This window comes from Myotis yumanensis, unplaced genomic scaffold (genome assembly GCF_028538775.1).
Source record: "Myotis yumanensis isolate MYYU_CA2020_CCGP unplaced genomic scaffold, mMyoYum1.0.hap1 SCAF_1, whole genome shotgun sequence".
Classification (NCBI taxonomy): Eukaryota; Metazoa; Chordata; class Mammalia; order Chiroptera; family Vespertilionidae; genus Myotis; species Myotis yumanensis.
Genome location: NW_027223752.1, coordinates 47,350,580 through 47,376,010, shown reverse-complemented (window position 1 = coordinate 47,376,010; position 25,431 = coordinate 47,350,580). Strand labels below are relative to the sequence as shown.

The window sequence follows — 25,431 nt, the reverse complement described above, 5'->3', positions numbered from 1 at the left end:
ATGTTTTCATTATCATCAGCTAATGGACTATGAATCTCAGCTAAAAACATTCAGCCTACAATAATAAAGAGGCAAATAAGCACATTAACTATACACCTACGTGTTCTCTTGCATTTCTGCTTTAATCACAGAGGCGTCCTATGTGCCTGTGACATCTTCTGGAGCTAGACCATGTTCTTCCCAGTCAGCACTTCTTGCTCAACATGTTTAATGGGGACTATATTTATTTCTGACCTCAGTGGATTGCAATGAGTGCACTGCTAGTATTTCCATTTTTGAGGAGTATCATGGTTGTCATAACATGTGCCTATTAAAACACACCCATAAAGTAACACCCACTTAATAATAATTTTTAAAAAAAGATTTAAGGGAAGCATTTTTCAGTTCATTCATTCTGAAAGAGGAAAAAGAAATCACACCTTTTGTAGTGAAATTTTTTTTTCTAGACAGTCTCATAAACAAACATCTTTAAAAGGGCCTTAGAGTATTTGTAATGTGCTCAAGCTGAAAAACAAAAAAGAATAGCAAAAGATTAAAGCCAGGGTTGGGTTGTCCCCTCAGATCTGTCCTTATTTATATTATGTGCACAGCATTATTGTAACAAAATGATTTTATTACAACCAATACCTAGGCTTCTATTGTCATACTGATTTAATGAAATACTTACCGTTTTTCCAGTCTCTGAATGAATCGAATGTCACAGGTCTTAGGGAATGTGATTTTTGCAGCCAGCGTAGTCTGACTCCGAATTCAGTGAGGCAGCGATCAGGTGTTCTTACAACCTCCCCTTTTTTCAGTGAGTGGGGAAGGAGAGGGGGGGAGCAGGGAGCCGAAACAGAAGAGCCCTTGTCAGCAGATGGATAGCAGGATTTGGGTTCTGTTTACATGCCATTGGATTGTACCATCAAAATGTGTTTTCTTGTATTTTCCTAGTGACAGAGCAGCAAGATTCTATTATTACTGGCACCTGAAAAAACAAGTGCTTCATTCTCAGTGTGTGCTCCGCGAGGAGGCCTATTTCCTGCTGGCAGCCTTTGCCCTGCAGGCTGACCTTGGGAACTTCAAAAGGGATAAGCACCAAGGAAAATACTTCGAGCCGGAGGCTTACTTCCCATCTTGGGTAGGCACTGTTTTCAAATTCTAAAGTGTTTTCTCTAGAGAGCATGCTTCTACGTCATTGGGCGGCTACACGCGCAGCTTCAAGAAATGGGAACCCAGATGTTTCGTGGCCGGTGAAACCCTTCATGATGCGCAAAATATAAGTCTAACACTTAAGAGTGTGATACCCGTGCTGTCTTCATAGACGCGGCTGGCTTATAGTTAACTCGGAAGAAGACTGCTCTCCATTCTAAACATGCTGGAACGTGGAGTTTGCCAGCCTGCTTTTGGTGTTTCCATGGCCTTGATCTTATTTACTCTTAATTTGAGAAAGCTTTTCTCCTTCCCAGTCAACCCCATTGTAAGGTGAAAATATTGTTAAGTCAAGATGCATTCAATACACCTGACTTACCGAATATCCTAGCGCAGCCTGGCCCACCTTAAAATGTGCTCAGAACACTTACACTGGCCTTCAGTGAGGCGGAATCATCCAACACAAAGCCTGTCTTTTTGATGAAGTGTCGAATAGCTCATGATTTTTTGACTACTATACTGAAAGTGGAAAACAGAATGGATGCTTGGGTCCCCAGCGTTAGTGAGCACAGCTAGAAGCCTGAACACAGCCTAGAGCGTGCTTGAAGCCTTGAACTAAAGCAAAAAAGAAAAAACGCTGGTGACACAGTGGACACAGAGTGTCCATTGTGTGACCCTGTGGCTCACCACCACTGTCCAGCATCACGAGAGAAGACTGAACTGCAGATCGCTAGCTGAGGGTGGGGTGTCGGGGGGAGGGGAATCATTCAAAATTCAAAGTTCAGTCTCTGTTGAAAGCATATTGCTTTCACACCATAGTCAAGAAATCATAAGTCGAGCCATCATGTAAGTCAGAGGCCCCTTAACCCTGTGTGTTAAGTAAACTCCTTGCTCTGACCACCATCTCCTTCCTTCAGCGAGGTAATTTAGGTTATTCCGGCATGAACTATTCAACTGTACTTTCTCTACCCTGGCCCGTCTGTTCTGCCCCCATCCTTCCTCCAGGTCTCTGCTGTAACTTCTTTCTCTTACCTTTACCCTCTGCTCTTCAGTCAGAACATACACGACAGGCTTGGTTTGCACCCCCATCCTCAGGAAGGAAGGAAGGGAAAGAAATGCTGCCTCTCCTGCCTTCCCTTCTCAGTAATGCTTCTTGAAAAAGCGATGTCTATTTGATTTTCTAGCTTCTTTGCTTCCCACGTGTCCTCCTCCACCAACCTCCATCTGCCTGCTCTCCCCACGGCTCCACTCATGGGCTGTCCCTCAGGTCACCAGTGACCTTTAAGTGGCCAAATCCAGTGAACACTTTCACTCCCAGAATTTCTCTGCTGCCCTTGACACGTCACCCCTCCCGATCACGGGAGATTTCATCCAACTGAATGCTTTTAACAACCACCTCTCCCGTGAGTCCGTGAGATAGCTGTTCACCCGGAGGCATCTCAAATTTCGAATGTGCTGAGTCAAACTCATCTTCTTCCCACCACCTCAGTTCGGTTATTCCTGCCTCCGTGTTCCTAATCTCGGCTGGCGGCACTGCCGTCCACCCCGTCACCCAGAAACTTGGGAGTCACACAGCACTCCCTCCCTGACCACCCTTCCTTCTCCCCGTCCCACCCAGTCAACCAGAACGTCCTCTTCCCTAAACAGCCGATAACCCATCACCCAGCGTAAGAACTAAAACTCTCTTGTATTTTTGTTCACTTCCTACATGTCTGTCTATTGCGTCCCCTCCCCACCATTGTTCCTCCGCCTCCCAGCTTCCAGCTCTTGCGAGCACTCAACAGCCCTGCTGTGGAGGTTTGCTTGGGCTTCGGATGAAGCCCCCAGGGCTCCCCTGTCACCTGCAGCATGCAGCCCGCTCCCAAGCATGCCTGAGGAGCTTTGCAGGATGTGTGCAGCCCGCTCCCAAGCATGCCTGAGGAGCTTTGCAGGACGTGGCCCCTGCCCCCCCTTTCCAGATTCCTTTCTGACTGTCCTCACCTTGAATTTTATGCGGTAGCATCGTCCAGTCATCCCCGTGTCTCCACACCTGTGGTGGCTCTCACTCTGGCCTTTCTCCCTCCAATTATTTCAGCCTGTGCAGCCCCTCTCCCCGCTTCACCTAACTCCTTCCAACACTCCGCTCAGGGGTCGCTTCCTCTGGGTAGATGGACCAGGTGCCAGGGCCCCTCCTCTGTGCTCAGCCAGACCCTGTTTTACATCTTATTTTCAAATAACTCTTTATCTTTTGGGCCCAACCCCAGTAACCTTAGTGTTTCTTGGTATGTTCTAAAGGACAGACATAAATTTACCCTTTTCTGTTTCCTCGGCACTTCACATTAAGGTGCTCAATATAAGTTTTTGTTGACCGACTGACAGTTGATTGACAGTGCTTCAGTTGTTGGAGGAGAAACCACAAAAGGTGTCAAGCTTTTACATAGCAATGTCTGTTGGGCCAAAATTAGCCTGCTTTTACATTCCCTAGTTATCATCAGGTGCTCACTGAGCCTTGGTCATTTACGTCGGAGCTTCCCATCCATGTGCCCTGGCGTCCGGAGTGCCTGGGTACCAGTGTCCTCAACCCTTGGGGTCACCAAAGTCACTGCTTCAGTACCCTTACAAGTACTATTTTCTGTGTGTTCTCTGACCTGAACAAGGTTAACAAATACTGATATAGATGACCTTCATGTAAAAGGCATCTAGAAAGAAAAATCTGTAATTTGAGTTCTCGGTAAAACTTGAAAATTGGCCAATAATTTATCATGCTTAATTCAACAGAAAGAAACAAAAAATGTCAGTATCTATAAAACATTTTAAAACTAAAAATTCTCTCATTTTTTTTATTCTTATGATTTTAAACATCACTCTAGTTTCCTTTGCATAATTCCATATCTGTTAGCCCTTATGAAATCAGGTAGGACCTTTAACTAATCGACACCTTTCTCTGAGCCTGCAGCTGCTGGATACTGAGTACTTTTGACATCTCAAAGCTCAGGCTACTGTCTGATGGAAATATAAGCCACAGTCAATTACAATGAATGTATGAAATAAATTGTTTTCTCATAAGTATCCAATAGACTGTTCATATCAGCTTCTTATGCAAAAACCACACATTTCAGAGAATTTCTCGCAGTCCCCTGCCTTTTTTTGGATTAACATTTAGAGTCTCCCACGCTGTGGCTATGATTTTGGAAGAGTTAAGTAGGATCCGGAACCTAAAGATGTGCTGACAGGAGATGTATTTCATGGTACCAGTAATTTTGCAAGTATAAGGAATGATGTGTACAAAATTGTGCAAGTTTGCATGGTTTTGTCTTTGGTTTGATTTTTTTTTTTTTTTTTTTTTTTTTTTGTGGTTCCTGGTGAGTTTAAAGCCAAGAGAACATACTTTTCCCATTTCTTGTGATTTTTCTTCTTAGATATTTAATACTGCGGCTAAATTGACTTTGTCACTTTGAGTATTAGCTGATTCAGCCTCGTATTATAACTGATGGTGAAGACAGAGTGAACGTGGGAATTTTCTAGTGGATGTTAGCCAGTTTATATGGTTTGTTTAGGTCCTTGTCCTTCTGTCACTTACGGGTGAGGGTGTGTACACCCCCTGACAAATGTTGCATTGCTTGCCCGTTGTATTCTAACAGGTTGTTGCCAAGAGAGGGAAGGACTACATCCTGAAGCACATTCCAAACATGCACAAAGATCAGTTTGCACTGACCGCTTCCGAGGCTCATCTTAAATACATCAAAGAGGCCGTCCGGCTGGACGACGTCGCCGTCCACTACTACAGATTGTATAAGGTACAGACGGCGGCGCGCCTGCAGCTTCTGAGAAAAAACTCCTTCTCCATCACTAGGGGCATTGATTTAACCTCTCAGTTCACTTTTTAAAGGGCTTTTAAAAGAGTTTCACGTGACCCGCTGTCTGTCACCACAGGTCATCTCGAAGCGGGTGATGCTTTTTCTCGGCCCGGGAGCAGGGTGCAGGCTCTCCTGGTTCTAACGCTGTGATAACACGGGGCTGCATATTGTGAATCTGGCTTTTCAGTGAACAGAAATACCGTAGTAGTTTTTCTCTCAAATCTGCATTTCTGTCTCGGGGAGTGACATTGGCAACTTCTTCGATCATTAGTTTTTAATATTCCCCAAAGTGAAGTCACACAGCATCGGATCCATTAGTAACCAGAGCCTCACAATGACAGCGAGTGCTTATTGAGTCCTGTGTTTATGAGGCACCATTTATATTTATCCTTTAAAAAAATTCCTCAATTCTGTAAGACAGGAACTGTAATCTTCATTTTACAGACTAGGAGACAGACTAAAGGCCTCAAAACCAATAAGTGGCAAGGCCAGGATTCAACCCAGGCCTAATCAGAGCCTGTGTGCTTTCTCCACTGAACTCTCTGATGTGTGTCACTTCCTTCTGTGTCCTGTGTATACCTAGCCTCATTGTTTCAGAGGTCAGAGGCCACACACCCAAATAACAGTTGGGGCCAAGCTCTGCGGGGAATCCCTCACACTACATTTATGGGATCCTGTCTTCTCCCCCCCCTGCCCCACTCGTGGCCATATTTCACTCCTGAATCCCCACTTATGTATCCAGAGGTATATTCTCCAACCGAATAGGATGAGGTGGTTCAGAAAGTGGTCTATTGAGCCTAACTTATGGGATTGACTCCTAGCTTCATCTCTTACCATGTGACCTTAGACCAGTTACTACTTAACCTCTCTGCTTCAGTTTCTCATCGTTAGATGGGGATGGTCATGACCTACCTCTGAGGTTCATTGAATAGGTAAAGGACAGTGGATAAAAGGTGCTTCAAGCAGTTGTTACCTTTATCACTGTTACTATGCTTGGTATCACTCCCTACCCAATGGTCTCACACCCCTAGACCATTGGATATACTGCTGGTGAGCATATTGCCTGGTTCAGAAAACTTAGAAAGGGACCAAGGGATGGTGTTTCTTCTCTCTTCCATGTTTAAGAGGTGCATTGTTAATGCCCTTGTCATCTTTGAAAGGCATAATTGAGTTCCATAATATCTTTTTGGCTAAATTCCTAAAGGACTTAGCTGTTTGTTTGTTTTCCTTAAATTTTATTTGTGACAATTTATAGGAGAAAATGCAAATAAATGACATTTTTGACAATCAGCTTATAATTTTAAAATGTATGAGAAGTATTAATAATGCATTGAAAAGACTGCGGCTTTGGAATCAGAAATCCTATATAATAAAAGGCTAATATGCAAATTGTTCCCTTGACCAGGAGTTTGACCAACTGCCCGCAGCTCCTCCCCCAGGCCCTGCCCCTGATCGCCCCTCCCCCTTCCCCCAATCCAGGGTGGGGCCGGCCTGCCAACCTCCCATGCCCCCTCCCCCCAGCCGGCCTGGCCCTATCGGGTGGGCTGGCTGGACCCCACCCCTGCACAAATTCATGCACCAGGCCTCTAGTCACTTAAAAACCCTATATTACCACTGATAATTACTGGATCCTAAGTAAATATAAGTAATCCTGGGCCATCTATTAAGTGGGAATGATTCCATACATTTCCAACGTTGGGGAAAATTCTATGAGATAATGAATCTGTAATAACCAGGTGAAGTGTCTAGTACATTAGTGATTCTTATTTGATAAGGAAATTTAGTATTTAAAAAAATCCTATTGGCCCTAGCCAGGTAGCTCAGTTACTTAGAGCAGCATCCCCTAAGGTTATAGGTTCGATCCCTGATTAGGGCACATAAAAGAATCAACCAATGAATGCATAAATAAGTGGAACAAATAGATGTTTCTCTCCCCTCCCCTCCACCACACCCCCCTCACTCTCTCTCTTTCGCTCTCTCTTTTTCTAAAAATCAATTTTTAAAATCCTATTAGGAATCATTTAGTGAAGTAGATATCCTCAATTTATCTTGTGTAAAAATCTTTCAAACTTACTCAAAGTGCAGTACTTCTACATGGCATGGAAAATGACTCTAGTCTGCTTAAAATGAGCTAATTAATCATAGTAATGTAGCTGAATGAAGTAGGAAATAATATTATTGCCTCGTGGGCAGAATTTTTATTCTTCGGAGAAGTCAAGTGGCAGCCACTAAAACTGCTTCATTTAAGGCCTGGTTACAAAATGGAAATAAGGTAGATGGAGGATAGGAAACGTCCTGAAGAAGAAAAAAAAACAAATTCTGTGCTCCCTTTCCAGTACTGCACACCTCATACATGCACAGCCCGCATTTTTATGAGCACAGTCTTACTTCAGGAAACAATCAGAACGGCCTTGAAAGGGAAATTGGCCTAAACTCATAGTGATGGATTGGTTTCTCTTACTATATATGCCTTTCGTGATATAAAAATATGTTGGTTGGAAAAAAAACAACCGAAAGAGTAAAATTAGGCTATGTCTTCTCTTTTCTGTGCCTGGTGAGGATGCATTTTCAAAAAATACTTCTTAACCATGTTCCTAGGGGAAATGGCACTATAATAAAGATCTGTACATATTTATTGTTTGTACTGAGAAATCTTATAGTGAGAATAGTTTAGTTACTTAATAATATTATGTCTCTTTTATTTTATACTTTATATTTTATAAACACTTTTACAGATGAGCACTTAAAAAGATGTCGCCAAAGTTCTAAGTATTCTTTTTTTTTTTAAGTGTTTATTGTTGAAAGTATTACATGTCCCCCTTTTTTCCCGTTGACCCGTTCAAGCCCACCCCCAACCCCAGGCCTTCACCACGCTATTTATTGTCTGTGTCCATGAATTATGCATAAATGCATATAAGTTCTTTGGCTGATCTCTTCCCACCTGAGTACATTCTTAATTGGAGAATTTTTTCCCTTATGTAGTTATACTTTATTGTTTATAGTTTATGGGTTAGCTGGTAGAATGTATACCATTTTGGAAAGTAATAATTGAGCATTTAAAAAATAAGTACTTTTTTAAAAAAAACTAACCGATATAAAACTTTTACAGCTTTATTATTTGTCCTCATGAAAAACCCTTAAATATTTAGGCTTGCCTGAAATCTTAGCTTCTGAGCTGAGAGATTTACCCAGTTTTTAACATATAAAATCTGGTGCATCTCAGAATTTAATTATGACTTTATATTCAAGGTTCTAACGTAGACATCTTCATAAAATGTTATTCCTCCAGGATAAAAGGGAAATTGAAGCTTCTCTGACCCTCGGGTTGACCATGCGGGGAATACAGATTTTCCAGGTGAGTAACTGAGAGAACTAAGTGTCCAGCAGGCACTGCTCTGTCTCCCAGGGACAGTGTCCCTCTATGGTCCTGTGATAGGTTCACCGGTCCTTTTGTGGCCACGGATTGGTCATTGCTTCCTGTATGTGTGCACAGATGCGGACGATGTGGGATAGACCAAGGAATCCGGTCTAAACCATGTAGTAACAAGTCTTCCAGAACAGAAAACAAAAAGCCAAAGATTGGCCCACGTCCATCACTTTTTCTGTGTGTGTCATTGACGTTAAATATACTCTTGTATATTTTTGTCCTCTGGAGCATTTATAATTCTAAAGATGACCTATGCATACAGTGCCTGAGCAGATGTTTTAATTTCCGTTACACTTTTCTGATAAAGCTTGTCCCTTGCGTAAATAGGTGGGATGGTGCTACAGCCATTGACAACGGAGAGAAAAAGCCTCGTTCTGGGAGAGCTAGGAGAGTATCAGGATATCTTTTCTTTGATGTGGGCAAAATATCCATGGATGAAAGTCTGAGTACCTTGTCTCATCTCCTGAATGCCCAAGTCTTTCGGACTTTTTATTTAAATTTTAGGGATAGGCCATAAGAGGAAAGATTGCCTGGAAAGGGCAGTTAATGATGCAGTCACTCGGGAACCGGAAACTACTGAATCGTATCACTAATCTTTTAATTACTGTCTGCACATCTCCAAAGAGAGCTGAGGGCCTCTTTCGGATTTTAATTAATGTATTTTAGTTTTCTGGGAGATAAATTAGAGCCACTTTAGTGTCTGTCAGTTTCATCAGTAACTCTGTATGCATTATAATTCTTCCCACAGAATTTAGATGAAGAGAAACAATTACTTTATGACTTCCCCTGGACAAATGTTGGAAAGTTGGTATTTGTGGTAAGTTTAAAATAACTGGCTAAAATAAATTACTCAGTTGTTTGTTTGGTTTTGGAATTTTGTTGTCTCTTGTTTTTTAAAACAATATTGTCCCAGACACAAAAGTTGATATTTTTAAGAAGTCAGCAGTGAAGATAATTAGATTTCTTATATTCTTATGTCACTCATCAGTAGAACAGCTAAAATTAAAGAATTTTATAGCAAAAGAAATTACTAATTTTAATTTGTGTGCCTGGTCTTCACCACACTACCCTAAGTTATTCTACTTGCAAAAGAAATGTAGTGAGAAAAGTACAAGATGAGCTCATCAAATAGAATTATTTTAAAAGTGTACAGCAGAGGGATTAGAACACAGAAAACCATAATCACAGGGTAAGTTCTCTTCGTGTGGGGCCGGCCAGTTCCTTTGGAAATTACTTCCTTTGAAGAAGGAATAAAGAGTGATATAAAAAGATGTTGCTATTAATATCTGACTCTTTGAAACTCATCATTATAAAGAAAGGTCTATAGTTCTTAACAGGAAAAATACCTTTATTTTTAGAATATTTTTAGAGCAAATTCATGATTTTTCCAGTTGTTTCTTTACTTTGCTAGCTATCTCCATTTCTTAGTAGAGTTCAAAGAATTACAGTTAACAGTGTGTCTGTCTAGTAGTCATTAAAATCCACAATTTTCTTTTGTTCAGAAACTACTGAAAAAATACACAAAGGAGGGAGATAAGGATTTGTCCACATGGGCCTCTCTCCCCTGAGGAAGATGGCCTATATAAATAAAGAGTCGTATTGCCAAATAGCACTGGGCACTGATTCCACACTGCCCTGTGAGTCAGAAGACCTGTTCCTGACTTTACATTACTTTAATTACTTGGGCACAGTTCAATCTGATTTCACTTTACTCCTACGTTAAGCGCGGCCTGACCTGCCTCCTCCCCACTGCTCGCCTTTGTTCCAGCTCTTTGTGAAAGGATCTGGGCTGTTTGAAAATGAGCACATTATTGCCAGACTTGCCCCTTTCATGTCCCACACTAAGTAGTCATAAAATGCATTTCTGGAATTGAGTGTTTTAAGGGTCGTGGACTCAGTGGATCTAGTTTTGCGTCATACTCATCTGAGGAGCGGGTTGAAGTTATAGACTTTTGGGCCTCGCCCTCCTCTCCTAGAGATTTTCGATTCGGTGACTGTGGGTTGGAGAGGAGGAATCTACTTTGACAGACTTCCCCATGCAGCCAGCCCAGCCCTGCCTAGCTGTGTGACCTTGAGCAAATTGCTTAACCTCTCTGTGCCTTAGTTTCTTCATTTCAAATTGAGGATGAGGATTAATGAGTTACATCTGCTTACAGTTTGTTAAGTATCAGTTTTTACTGTTCTAGCATTGGGGTCCACCAGTGGTCTTTTAAAGAAGTCCAGAGGTGAAAAATTCTATCCCTATCTGAGTTACACAAACCCATATTGCTTTGTACCCACTTCAAGTTAGAGTATGCCTCCCTCTTTGCTTCACTTCTCCTCTCTGGCTGAGAATCTTTGTATCTGGAATACTCCTTTTTTGTAGTTCTGCTGCTGCTTTATTCATTATTAGGAAAGTGAAAGAAATTCAAAATATTCTAGAACTGTAAGGAACTCTGCCAGACTCTCGCCCTCCACTTCAAACACTATGATAATGATCCCAGACTTAAAGAATGTGATTCCTTATATCTCCATTGATAGACACTTATAGCTCTTCTTTCTCTTTCTTGTCCCATCCCACTGCTGTCTCTGTAGCTTCCGGCTAAGAGAAGTTTTATATTTTTTCTAAACCCTAAATAGGTATCCAGTATTTTTCACCATCATAATTCTATTTATTTCCTTCCCGGAATTTATCATAAGCTATAATTATTCTATGTGTTAATTTACCATCTGTCCCACCAGAATGTGTCTCCCTGAGGGTGGGGAGCTTGTCTGTCCTGTTCACTGTTGTTTCCTCCGTGTCTGTCTAGCGCAGGGATCGGTGCACAGTGCGTGTTCCACAAATACTTGAATGCATTCTGCTTGTGGAACTTGTTTGCTGAGTTAAGTGTTGGGATTGCATTTGAGGTTGAGGATGCTGCATGATGGGCCCTTCCCTTCTCCATTATGTAAATGGCCTGACCAGCAAGAGACACCAAAGGTCTTCCTCAACTGTCACACCCAGTCAGTGATTACCAGAAGACCCTCCCTAGACCCTTTCCTGAATTTTGGATAACCCTCTGTCTGTGACAGTTTTGAAAGGGAACACGGTACTTTATGTCTCAGCAAATTTTGAATGGAGCTTTATACGGTAAGTCCTCACTCAAAGTCGTCCACAGGTACAGCAACTTTAAGCAAAATGACGTACGACAAAACCAGTTTTACTATAGGCTAATTGATAGAAACAAGTGTTGCGTTCCCATAGCAACTCATCAACGTTGTGATGAAACAACCTTATCCAAGGACCTGCTACACATCGTTTTTGGAATCTGTAGTTTTCCTTAGCAAGTAGACAACGAAGGGGACCTGGGCAAATCAGAGACTTTGCTTCCCGAATCTGATTTTATGCTTTCCCTCCCCAGGGTAAGAAATTTGAGATTTTGCCAGATGGCTTGCCCTCAGCCAGGAAGCTCATATACTACACGGGGTGCCCCCTGCGCTCCAGGCACCTCCTGCAGCTGCTGAGCAACAGCCACCGCCTCTACATGAACCTGCAGCCCATCCTGCGCCACATCCGGAAGCTGGAGGAAAACGAAGGTATCGCAGGCTCCTGCGGGGTGGGATTTGGCGGCCAGGACTCTCCAAATTTAGTGCAGCCTCCTCTTTCCATGCCAGCACTGTTCCAGAAGGCAAGGGTAGCCTTGGTGCCAGCAGCTGCACCCATCCCAAATGCCGAGGTGATCCCTGTCGTTGAGCTGCCCCTTGTGTAATCTCTTTAGCTTATCCCCACGCTTGGCTTGAAAATGCTTGTAAGAAGCCACCATGTGAAGGTTCAGGCCAAGGTTGAGCTGCATCTCAGAGCTCCGTGTATACACGGATCCACCTGGGTTCTATTATCCGCGGGCAATCTGAAATTGCTTCCAACGGAGTGGGTCACAGAAATGGCTGCAGTCTCTCTTCTTGACTTCGGGGAGGCCCCCACGTCTGCCCTAGCAAGAATGGCAAAGGAGGGAGAAATTTTCACCTGAGGCTTTTACCAGCCAGTCCTGTGGGGGCTGGGCTGAGACACAGACAGAATAGAGCAGTCTATTAGGAGCCCCAGAGTCCTGGGCCAAAGTTAACACATGGTGAAGAAGAGGGAGGCAGAGAAGGCCTCTAAGAGCAGGCTTCACCTTTACAGTAGGAAGCTCGTGGGTAACCCGTTATCTTGGGTTATGGCACCCTGGCGTTACTCCACTTAACACTCTGACTTCTGATCCCCCAAAAGGCTACTTTGCATATTTGTTTATTTTTTAATGCCTTCCGTTTATTTTGCAAAATCATGTCGTACTAATTCTTGGTAATGCGACTAGATTAGTAGATTTTAGGGGGTTGCATGATCATTAGGATGCAGATTCATATCGGAGGTCCACGTCTGAAACAGATTTTGACCTCTCAGATCCAACCTTTCCCACAGAAACAAGGCAACGCCTGCTCTCTCTGAGCAAGCAAAACACCTCAGAGAGCTTTGCACATCCGATTGATGTCTTTCCAAAGCTGCCTCTGTCTAAATGAGACCCCATTTGGAGATGTCACTGTCATTTAATTAGCGATTAGAACGTGAGTCATCTCCCACTGTCTGCCACCACGCTGCACCTGTCTTCGGAGAGAGTGGGTAAAAATGTCAGGTGTATTGGCTTCCGCCGCTGCCAGACTGCCAGTTCTTCCCCAGATGACTCATCGGTATGACAAATATATCTCTCCGACGCTGACACGAATATTAAAGAGAATTCAGACAGGAAAAGGTGCCGAGGAAACTTGCGAGGATGGGTAGGAGACTTAGTGGGGTGCAGAGCCCGTTGTTTGCCAAGTCAGCCTCGTTCCTAATCGGTGCCTTGAGAAGTTCATTTATTCCACCAGCTCTCCACCAGCAGCCTTTTACTAAATTCTTGTTTAGGGGACTGTAGGGGGAGCTCTGTAGAGCCCATAAGATGGAACGAACCATAGCGTTTAAGGTAAACTACCCAGCATGTACCGGGTACATTTGTGGGCTTACATGTTCAGGGCAATGAAGGAATGAAAAAATTGTAAACTGGATCTTTTATTTGGGCAAATGTAGATAGATTTGGAAGGAAAGTCTTTTTTTCTTCTTCTTCTTCTTCCAGAGAAAACACATTTAATTTATTCTACTTAGAGATCGCACCAGGTCTGAGGAAAAATTGAAACCAAGTTCCTCTGGACCAGCCTTGGCCTGAATCCACCTATCTCGCCCGCAGTTAAAGCCCTTTTTCAATATTGGCTCAGCAAAAAGAGCAGCACAGAGGAATCTTATTTTTCTTAATTACATTTCATTTAGAGTCACCTTGTCTGAAATACTGTTTTAGCGTTTTATAGCAGAAAATAATCACAAGAATTCTTCCATAGTATTCAGAAGAGAAGTGCCTTTGTCATTAGAAAGATGTTAACCCAACTTTATTCAGTACCTAGAGCTTATTCTTAAGACATCTATACAGAAGTCACATCGCCTGCATTCTATTTTAAAATCATGCGTGAAAATCTTTGCGGTCGCTGGGCTTTTCCCACAGAACGAATAAAGGGCACACTGGCATGTTGAACATCTTTGCTGTTGATGCCAGTGATTGCGAGGGGGATGAGAAGTTGCATTTTGCATTCCTTCGAACCAATTTCTGCGTTATTTCAGCATTTCCCTCAGTTTGTAACTGAGTGGTGTGAAGCTTCTTAAATGTTTGCAGAGGGTCTAACTCTAAGTGATGTAGCACTCACTTCAAAGGAGACAGAAGCCAGCCTCGTGGTGCACCAGGCCTGCTGACACTCTGATAGGAAGTATATGTACACAGGGCTCCTAGCAGGAGCGCAGGCTGGTGACTGCTTATACCCCAGGGAGTGTACTAGTGAGTATGGGAGACTAGGATTGGCTCCAAACCTACCTGCAAGCTGGGGTTAAAAAGACTATTTGTAAAGATGTAGAAAAGCTTTTATTTATATTTATTTAGTTAGTTAGTTAGTTTTTAATATATATTTTTATTGATTTCAGAGAGGAAGGGAGAGGGAGAGAGAGATAGAAACATCAATGATGAGAGAAAATCATTGATTGGCTGCCTCCTGCAGGCCCCACACCAGGGACTAAGCCCACAACCTGGGCATGTGCCCTGACTGGGAATCGAACCATGACCTCCTGGTTCATAGGTGGATGCTCAACCACTGAACCACGCCGGCCGGACTAGAAAACTTTCAAATAATCAAATCCACATTTCCCAATTGTCTCAGACCTCCAATACCCTATAGAACTTTTTCCCTATTTCTCTTTTATTACTTCTTTTCCTTCACTTGCCACCCTTCCGAGGGTCACATGGCTATCTATTATTTTGAAAGTACAGTAAGTAGAAATGTATGAGAATTTTGCAGATGCTTTTAGCTCTCATCTTCATGTCAACCTGTTGCCTTCAGAAAGCAGGAATCCTGCCCTAACCGGTTTGGCTCAGTGGATAGAGCGTCGGCATGGGGACTGAAGGGTCCCAGGTTCGATTCCGGTCAAGGGCACGCACCTTGGTTGCGGGCACATCCCCAGTGGGAGGCGTGCAGGAGGCAGCTGATCCGATGTTTCTCTCACATTGATGTTTCTGACTCTCTATCCTTCTCCCTTCCTCTCTGTAAAAAATCAATAAAATATATTTTTTAAAAAAAAAGAAGAAAGAAAGAAAGCAGGAATCCTTAGAACCCAGGCTCACCCTAAAAAATGGGTTGGATGCACTTGTCTCAGTGGTGCATGTTGGGCTGTGATGTCCAGCCCCAGTCTGCGTCCTCTGTGGCTACACACACATGCCTTTGTGTTTCAGCCCGATTCCTTAGAATTGACAGGAAGGGGCTGGAGCCCAGAAAAGCACGCCTAGCCGTCACCTAGCATCTTTCCATTATGCATCCAGCAAAGCATATCATCATCTTCTCTTTCTGCTGATGCTCATTCCCTCTCGGGAGCCTGTGGCGATGATACTTCAGAGCTGGAACCAGACATCAGCAGTGCGAGTGTTTTTACTTAACCAAGAAACAAGACAATTAAATCCGCCATCAGCCCCCTGAGGACCCAATTAGTGTCCTTGTTAGCAGCTTCTGAGATAATATCAACTTAATGTTTCCCAAATGCACTCTCCATTGTTAGCATTGTTCTAATGTGTCATTTCTCATCCGTATTAAAAACACAAGGAAGCTAAACTATCTTTTTGTTTTAAATTTCTGACGTGATGCACAAAAATAATGTTTTTGTGTCAGGTGTGCCCCTGCACCTCAGCTGTAACTTTGTGCTTGATGTACTGGCTGGTTTAGCACTTGATGAAAGGGACTTGTGTCTCTGCATGTGACACGTTCAGGAACATTTTTACCAATCAGAGGCCATGTGACACACCAGTCGTGATGACTGTGTTTTCTAACTAGATGAGACAGTCTCACTAATTCAGCCTAAACGGAGAAAAGCAGTCTTCGCTAATGTAAACCTAAATTTTAGAATTACCTGAAAGAAATTCTCAGAAGAATTGTATTATTTTAAATTGTATTCAACAAGTTAGAGCTAAACAAACACTGGACCAAATGAACAAAGGAAATGAATGGCAAGTAGCATAATTATGTTTATTCAACAGTCTCCTAAGGTAGTGTTTCTGAAATTACCTGTGGGGGAAGGACCAGGTTTTTTAAATTTCTAATCCACTGTGGACTGATACTTCTGCAAAATACAAAAGTCACAGTGGTGGCTGCCACGACAATGTCAGGTTGCTCTAACACTTTCTAAATGTTTATTCTCAGTGACTGAACTTATTTCACTGCGGGGCCAATGACGGTTTGCTGAAACGAGGTGGTCGGTCAAGGAGCAGCCTTCTTCTCTGGTGTTTGAAGCTTTAGAACCCTGAGTAGTTTAAGCGCTCCCCTCAAATGTGCTGTCCTGGCTTTTATTCACTTGGCAGTGTTCTTAGGTGGAGAGCCTGCCAGAATTAGGACCACTTGCCAGTCACTAGATTTTGAGAGTGAACTTGTACTTGATCTTGGCCTGATGACTGACTCACGTAAGCTCCCCATCCGGTCCCCCTGTCTTGGTTGGGTGAGATGACGATCGGTTGTCTCTTCCCAAACAGAGAAGAAGCAGTACCGGGAATCTTACATCAGTGACAACCTGGACCTTGACATGGACCAGCTGGAGAAGCGGTCCCGGGCCAGCGGGAGCAGCGTGGGCAGCATGAAGCATAAGCGCCTGTCTCGTCACTCCACCGCCAGCCACAGCAGTTCCCACACCTCGGGCATCGAGGCGGACACCAAGCCTCGGGACTCGGGGCCGGAGGACAGCTACTCCGGCAGCGCCATCCACCGCAAGCTGAAGACCTGCAGCTCGATGACCAGCCACGGCAGCTCCCACACCTCAGGGGTGGAGAGCGGCGGCAAGGACCGGCTGGAAGAGGACTCGCAGGACGATGGTAACCTTTCTCCCCGGCCCTCCGAGCTGACAGGACAGCCCCGTCCTCATGGCTCGTTTCTTTTTCTCTCCTAGTTGTTTCTCAGGTATCAGTTCTACAGAATTGATGTCTGCAGAACAACTAAGAAGTAGTAAAATAGGAAGTCTCATGCCACCTTCCCCAGTGACTTGATTGGGTTGTTTGTGAACAAAACATCCCTCTAGTCATGAGCCTTTGCCACCACAGGGTTGGATGGTTGTAGATTCTAAGGTTTAGGATTTTATATGCAGTAGAAGTTAGTCCCACAGCCCTTGGGTCTGCGTTTCTGATTTCCACACGAAATAAGCATTGGTTAGGACAACAGATTGGATTCAATGATAGTGACATAAATGTCTTGAACTTTCCAAAAAAAAAAAAAAAGAATTTTGAGTCCAGGCCATTTCATTAATTAGTATTTCTTAAATACTTCTCATATCACCAGAACGCTAGGGAGTATAAAAGAAACACAGCACTTGGCCGCTTAACTCTGTGGCGAGGAAATAAGATGAGATGGACAGCCTGTATCAGCCAAGCCTAGCATTTGTTTACATCTTTTTTTATTATTTTTCTGCCTCAAATAAATGCAATAGCATTCAGGTTTGGGGAAGAGATACTGACTTCATTAAGGAAAGCTGCAGAACATGTTTGGTTACTATAGAATTCATGTAGTAACCAAATTGAGTCACAACTATCCTGAGACTAAGCAGCTATGGCAGTGGGGAGCTCCATGAACTACTCATTCTGTGTCAACAGTCTGCTGTGGCATCAGCCAAATGAGCCATCGGTCTCCGTTTGTCCTGTGATGGAAGCATAGTAGTAGAGCTTTTCTTCTTTCTTACAGAGTAAACAACATTTGACAAATCAGGGTGTTGGAAGACCTGTGGAGAACACAGCAGTCTTGTGAGAAAGAGGACAAATAGCATCTGCTTGAGAATTGTCCTGAGAGTGGACTGCTGTAGAGCCTCATAAGCCAACTTATTTTCAAATACGAATAATTACATAGCCTCCCTCAGAATGTGGCTGTGCATTATGGTGATCATTTCCCTTTATGCCACTACATGTCTTTTCCCTTTTCTGTGTCAGAAATAGAGATGTTGGTTGATGACCCGAGGGACCTGGAGCAGCTGAACGAAGACTCGCTGGAGGTCAGCCCGGACATGTGCATCTACATCACGGAGGACATGCTCCTGTCGCGGAAGCTCAATGGACACTCTGGTGAGCTCCCCCGGGGAGTGCTCCTTAGCAGAACGGGTTTTGTTTTTAAACCTCAGTTAACTTCTGTTTTTGTCACGTGTCATGAATTAATCTCTGTTCTTTAGAGAAAGATGCCTTAGTACAGGTACTGTCCAAGTGGCCTGGGTGCTTATTGTTATGCTGCTCAAAGCTTTGATTGAGTGAGAGACCCTGTTAGGGTTGGAGTGACTGCCATTGCTCTGTCAAGACCCACAGTCCTGCCCTAGCTGGTGTTGCTCAGTGGCTAGAACGTCGGCCTGCAGAATGAAAGGTCTCGGGTTCGATTCTGGTCAAGGGCACATGCCTGGGTTGCGGGCTCGATCCCCAGTGTGGGTCATGCAGGAGGCAGCCAATCAATGATTCTCTCTCATCATTGATGTTTCTATTTCTCTCTCCCTCTCCCTTCCTCTCTGAAATCAATAAAAATATATTTTAAAAAAGACCCACAGTCCCCGATGCTGCACCTCTCCCATGCACATGGGCAGGGAATCAGATGAATAAGGCCAGCACAGTCCGCCCACCCTGGCACTCACTCTGCAAGAGCGCGAGGAACCTTTATGGCAGAAGCCCACTGGCTGGCCCAGCAGAACCCTGGCCTCCAGGTGCTCTGCCAGGAACAGACCTGCGGTGGTGACAGAATCCTCTGCCTGACAAACAAAGATCTGCAGGCCCATGCTCTGGGCATGCTTAGCTTAGTTCTTACACCCATCTTTCCTCCCTTTCTGCCCATTTGTTTTATTGGGTTGAATTTTCCTTACAAGTACATTTCAATGTGTATTAAATATAAACTCATAATTACATGCACATTATAGGTGCACAGACAGCACACTCACTCACTGCGTGTGTGCATGTGTGTGCATGAAACAATATACATGAATGCTTGTGGGGAGGGGGGTACGAGGGAAGCATTTAACACAGAAACTGTTATTTCTATAGGTTATTAGCAGTGGCTGAATGAAAATCACAAGACGGTTTTGTTTTGTTTTAATAAGGTGGGAAGGTACTTAAATTATTTGGCCTTAAGGACTTGACCTACTCACGTGCCTCACCTAATTGCAAGAAAAATGTCAGTGATCTTCCCATACATCTCCAGCTTTTGTTGGCAGTTTTACCTTCTGAAACATGTCTTGGGGATGCTTTACTCACATGCCGCGGTCCCATAAGGAAGTGTCTGTCAGTCCTGGATTTCTGTTTCCAAGTTTCAGCAGGTTGCCCCTAAGCACTGGGGTGATTAGGGACCCTGCTGATCTTCACTGTGGCCTCCCATTTCAGGCTCTTACCAGTGAGGGGATTGCCTCATGAGGTATGGGCCACAGTGTCCCTGTCGGCCAAGAAGAGCTTCCGTGAACAGAGTGTGTTCCGTGTGCAGGCCCTGTACTTCGTGCTTTTTATGCACATGCTCTTTAATCATCGTAAAACTCTGTTGATAGGTGCTGCTATCAGCCCCCTGTATAAGAGGGGCTGATAGGAGACTCAGGGTGGTTAAGTAACTGGCCAGGACACATGGCTAATTAATTGTCTGGGCCAAGTATCAACCCAGATCTGTGTGACTCGAGAGGCCAGAGCCCTCACACTTACCCACTGCACATCCGAGGGGACCAAACCTAGAAGTCACTGTTCAGGTGGGATTAAGTTCAACGTTGGTGTTATGTGGTAAGTGGGAAAACTGCAGGAGACATAGTAAAGAGATTCCTTTACCCGGCCCAGGGTCTTTGTTTTTACTACTAACTTCATCATAGAGAGCTTCATTAGAAGTTTAGTTTAGAAAATTCAGGCTCTAAATTTCTTCCTATACTCAAAACCCACATTCATCTCAACCCACCCCTCACCCCAATTTCCTATAAGATACAAGATAAAATGTGTTCCATCCTGGTTGTCTCCTACCAAAGAATCACGGTGAGATTTTCCAATAATGGTTCATATTTGATCTTTCTTTTTCAGTAGCAGCAGTATATGTGGCAAGAGGTATGAATATGAAATCTTCATTGCTTTTTATTCTGTTTTACTTTAGGGTTGATTGTGAAAGAAATCGGTTCTTCCACCTCCAGCTCCTCTGAAACAGTTGTCAAACTTCGTGGCCAGAGTACCGATTCTCTTCCACAGGTATGGAGGGACCTGAGCACTTTAAATAGCAAGTCCGCATGCATATTTATATAGAGAGGAGAAAATTGAAAATCCTGAGGAAATGATTCTTACCAAATACATGCATTACAGTCTCATTCTGAGCTGACTTCCAGTTTATTTGCTGGTTCCATTTATCTTGGAGTTGGTTTGGTTTTGGATAAATTATGCAACTTGTGTCACACTCTAGGTGTCCAGACTTCAGGCTGACGGTGTGTGTGTGTGTGTGTGTGTGTGTGTGTGTTGATTGACCACAACAACTGGTCAGGTGTGCTGGGTAGAGGTGTTTCTCCACACTCTGATTCTCCGGTTCAGAGTAAACTTTCAAAGTATACTACGGGAGAATATTTGATAACCTGTGTTCACTGGTTAGGCTAAGATGTCAAAAGTTATAGACAAGTTAATGCTCTAAAGCTCATGGTTGCAGTATTTGGATAAAATGTACAACTTATGTTGACCTCTATTTTCTGAGCGCTGTCAATCTCTCCTTATATGTCTCTTTTTCTTGGGTTCTCTCTTTTTTTTTCTTCTGTGTATTTCTTTTATTTCAATTTTTTTCCTGCATTCTGGTAATTTTTGCCTACCGCCTTTTTCTCTCTCTTTTTTTTTTCTATTTACCCTTTCTTCTTTCATTTATGTAGTCATAATGTGAAATGACATTTTATTAAATATTTTTCTGAGCCCAGCCAGTGTGGCTCAGTGGTTGAGCATCAACCCATGAACTAGGAGGTCACAGTTCGATTCCCCGTCAGAGCACATGCCCAGGTTGTGGGCTCGATCCACAGTAGAGAGCATACAGGAGGCACCTGATCAATTATTCTCTCTCATCATTGGTGTTTCTGTCTCTCCCTCTCTCTGAAATCAGTGAAAACATATTTAAAAACAAATATTTTTCTGAGAACTCTAATGCATAATTTTTAAAGCTGTATGTGTTGCATGATTAGATGGGATGAACTCCAGAATCAGACTGCGTGGGTTTGCACCCTGCTAGGCCACTAAGTGTTAGCTCTTATTGTACATAAATGTTTGTGGAGCACAGCGAAGGATCAGAGTCCTCACCTACAAAGTGGGGAGGGCATTCCTGTGCCCGCCATGAGGATTTGTGGTGATGACCTACAGAATTCTCCGTGTGAAAGCACATGGGCGCCTGGGAGGACATCAGTACAGGGGATGGTCATCTCCAGGAGTGCTCCAAGGTGACACTTCCTGGTAAAATTATTGTTGGGCTCGGACCCTCTTCTCTCCCTCCTGGTGCTTTTGCCTCTTTATTCTAACAGCGTTGTTGGCCTTTGTGGTGTTCAGCAGCATACGTGAGAGAGAATAATGCCTCGTTTCCATTAATAACCCATTTAGTATCTTCCATTTATGTAATTATCTGAGCCATTTTTTAAAACTATTTGTATGTTCAGCCAGTACCACCTCTTGGGATAATGAACTCCAATAGTCTGCTACCCGCTGTGTGAAGCCTTTGGCAGAACATGGCCCCTTGAGGCGTTCAAGAGCTGCCTCTCAGTCCTGGCACCTGCCTCCCAACCTTCTCTGCACCAGGTTATTCTTCCACCCCAAGAATTCTGGCTTAAAAACAAAACAAAACAAAACAGTTCTCTAGTCTTTCTTCTGGAGAAATAATTAGTTTGTTTTCCCATTTCCTATTAACATAATAACAGACCTCAGCATGAACGCGTTGCCACACTGAACTGCCCTATGCTAAAGAAACAACCTCTTTCCCTATACAGCCTTATTTTAAGACAAGTGCTTGATTTCTGAGATGTTCGAGAGAGTTGGATTCCTGTCGCATTTACTTCTCTGTGCCTTGGATCATTCATCTGTAAAATGGGGAGAATAATAGCACCAGCCTCATAGGGCTCATAGGAAGATTGAGTTGGTAATACACGTAGTATGTTTAAAGCAGGGCCTACCACCACATAATAAAGGCTCAGCAAATGTTAACTGCTATTCCTGTTATTGGTGGTGCTGATATTTTTCTGCTCAGGGGTCCGGGTGTTTCAGATTAGAAACCTCTCTAACATACAGGGTTCCTTAACCCTTTATATAGTTTTGCAGCCTCTCTTTGTAAACAAGGAAAATACTGCTATTGCTAACCTTTCACTTGAGCCTGTCCTCTTGAAGTTGTTTCAGACTTCCCTTGTTTTGCAGACTATATGTCGAAAACCAAAGACTTCCACCGATCGGCATAGCTTGAGCCTTGATGACATCAGACTTTACCAGAAAGACTTCTTGCGCATCGCCGGTCTGTGTCAAGACACTGCTCAGAGCTACACCTTCGGCTGTGGCCACGAACTGGACGAGGAAGGCCTCTACTGCAACAGCTGCTTGGCTCAGCAGTGTGTCAACATCCAGGACGCTTTTCCAGTCAAAAGAACCAGCAAATACTTTTCTCTGGACCTCACTCATGACGAAGTTCCGGAGTTCGTTGTATAAAGTACGTCTGCGTGCAGCTCTACGGCAGCCCTGTTCCCTGGGGGCCGTGAAAGCCATGAGTTCTTTCTTATTCCTTGTGCCATATCTCCCTCACCCAAAACACAGCTCTTTCTTTATATTTGCTCCAGAAACAAAGCCGTGGGACAATTGCACTTTAAGTATTACACAGACGTGAAAGAGAATGTACAGCAAGACAAGTGCCTGGAGTTCACGAGCCTTCGGAAGGAAATGTGCTTTACTGGTTACCCAGCCTTCAGAATAGTGAACCGTGGTGTGTTTGCTCACCGTTTTGTTTTTTTTAGTTCAGTCCCACGTAATAACATCATGTTTTTTATCATGGGCATGATGGTAGGGTTGTGTGCCTGTACATTTTTTTATCGCTCCCTCATGAAATGCCCATGTTTTGAGGGAGGAGAAAAGAGTCTCCTTTCTCTGGAGGGACCGTGGCCTAGCCCACACCCACTGCCGCCGCACTGGGGCTGCCCCAGCGTGAACCCTGGCGAAGCAGTCAGAATCAGTGCGTCTAGCAAGCCAAAGAGATGAACATGACAGAAGTGCAACCCAGGGTGGTACCGGCAGGCGTGAGCGAAGCAGTGCCCAAAGACGGCGTGCTGCGTGCGGCGCCTGTGACTCCCCCGTGCCCAGTGCCGCGTCCTCCTCCTGCTCTTCCAGAAAATAATAGAGCAACTGTGTTCATGTCACAATGTATTTTGTAGAGTTTCCAACACTGTTTTCTGTTAAAAACTATGGAAATGTCTTAGAAAATGTTCGTGCTTAGTGTTTGTTTTTTAAATAAATCAAGAACAAATTATGGTAATGCTAGTTTCTGCTTAACCAGAAATACCCTAACTCTCCCCAGATGTTATTATACATATATAAATACATGAGATAGTGCGTGTTTATATGTGTGTAAAGCTTCCGTGACGGTCTCATGTACGTGGCCGGTCTTGTTGAATATGGAGGATGCGTCATTGAATGAATGCTGCCTACAGACAATCAGTTGACTCACCTAGTTTAAAATGACTATTTCTCGTGTGTCTCTTGCCGTGATTCTCAACCCCGGTTGCATAATAGAATTATTTGGAGAGGTTTTTTAAAAAATGTCTGGGTCCCACCTCCAGTGAATTTCATTAGACCCAGGCGGACTGGACTGCCTTTTCCTGTAAAGTTCTCCAAATGGAGCCGATATCAGCAGAGCTGAAAACCATGGATCCAGAGGATGTCTTTTTAATTTTGACGTAAAAGCATCCAGAAAATGTTAGTGTTTGAGAAAGGGCCATTTTAGAGACAGTTTCTGCCACTACTGTTAGGATATCAAAGGAAACCAAATCTGGGGAATGAAGTCGTTAGCCTTTAGATGTAACAGCCTTGCTCGCTCTTTAGGAGAGAACTTCAGCACAGTGTCTTTCTATGAGATGTTTTTAATGATTTCATATTTAAAGCATTTGTTTACCATATTTTGATAGACCATTTTTCTACCTTCCAGGTTTTATTAAAAAAAAAAAAGCAACACTATTATTTTCTAAAGAAACAGTCATATTTTTATACGGAGTTAAGTTTTCAGGTAACAAAGATGTAGATTTAGGAGACGGCAGGACACGCAGTGTTACCCACGGATGGGAGTCAGTATTACAGACACACACGGGAGCACGCCCCACCTGCGCCGTGCCCCGCATGCCCGCGCGGGCGTGGCAGGGCCGTGTGCACACAAGCCTGGTCAAGTCCGTCTAACTTGACACTTTACAAGGAAAAAAAAAAATTCTATAGAGTTGTATAGTCATGGAATTCTTGTACTTTTATCAAATGTTTTGAAAGAACCAAAGTTTCAGATACCAGAATGTATAAAAGTATCTCAGCCTCTGTATGAAAGGGTGAGAGTGTGAAAGGATCATCTAGTGACTGTTTTTCTTAGACGTCATCAAACAGTTCACCGTTTCCTGTAGATGCGGAAGGGACAAGTCCTGGGGAAGTTGGACTGTAAAGAGCCCCGTCACAACATGCCGTGTTTCCTCAGCTCTCAGTGTTTCTTGCAAAGACCAAGGAGAAAACACACATGTATTGACTAGGTAGCGCTTTTTACTTTATTTTCTCTCAACTTCAACCTGAGTCGCGCCTTCAGGGTTCTGCCAGCACAGTTGGGAGTTTTGCACACCTTTCTAATTGGATTGGTGCATTGTCTTGTGGGTTTTCAAGAATGAAACACGCTGAGGACACTTTTGTTTTGTGATCCACTGTTTGCAGCAGAAGGATATATATGTATATGGAAATCCATTTTGAATACCTACATTTTTGTATTTGGAAATTGTTTTAAAAAATAAAAAAAGTATAAAGCTGTTATTTATTCTGCATTTGTTAATGTCCATTGCTAAGTTAGTGTACCGATTTGGTATGCACTGCTTCTACATTTGTATTTGCAACAGTGAGCTTTCTATCTACACAAATTGTAAAGAATCCTTTCTGTGAAAGGATCGTCATATCAGGATGATACCAAAAGTGTGTAAAAAACAAACTACATTATTTTGTAATTATTCTTATAGGCATTTCATGGTAAGATCAACAGTCAATAAAGTTACTTTTTATTTGTCTCAGGGTGCTTTTTTTTGTTATTAGAGTTCTCAACGAAGCAAAAGGTGTTTAAGAGTGAATGTTTCCTTTGTGTCTTCTTTTCTGGGATGGAGCACATTAAAGGACAACCTCATATTCTGGCGAGATAGATGCCGAGCCCTGCCCTGGGCCTGCCCTGCTCCGCCTGCGCTGGAAGTGCACTTGTTACCTCGTTTAGTCCCCGTATTCGCAGAAGGCAGGTGCT

At 43.4% G+C, this 25,431-nt stretch overlaps 1 protein-coding gene across 5 annotated transcripts in view; it reads left to right on the top strand.

The window, feature by feature from the left end:
• FRMD6 (FERM domain containing 6) overlaps positions 1 to 25,207 on the top strand; it is a 97,980-nt gene extending 72,773 nt beyond the window's left edge. For 4 of the 5 annotated variants that reach the window (XM_070419734.1, XM_070419762.1, XM_070419724.1 and 1 more), the window contains exons 6-14: positions 934 to 1,120; positions 4,752 to 4,907; positions 8,257 to 8,322; positions 9,143 to 9,211; positions 11,775 to 11,949; positions 16,473 to 16,808; positions 17,910 to 18,041; positions 20,071 to 20,162; positions 22,338 to 25,207. In XM_070419734.1, coding sequence (XP_070275835.1) covers positions 934 to 1,120; positions 4,752 to 4,907; positions 8,257 to 8,322; positions 9,143 to 9,211; positions 11,775 to 11,949; positions 16,473 to 16,808; positions 17,910 to 18,041; positions 20,071 to 20,162; positions 22,338 to 22,622 — 1,498 coding nt within the window. In that variant the 3' untranslated portion in view covers positions 22,623 to 25,207. The remainder of the gene's footprint in view (positions 1 to 933; positions 1,121 to 4,751; positions 4,908 to 8,256; positions 8,323 to 9,142; positions 9,212 to 11,774; positions 11,950 to 16,472; positions 16,809 to 17,909; positions 18,042 to 20,070; positions 20,163 to 22,337) is intronic. The other variant, XM_070419753.1, reaches the window with a different exon arrangement.
• The last annotated feature ends 224 nt before the right edge of the window (positions 25,208 to 25,431 follow it).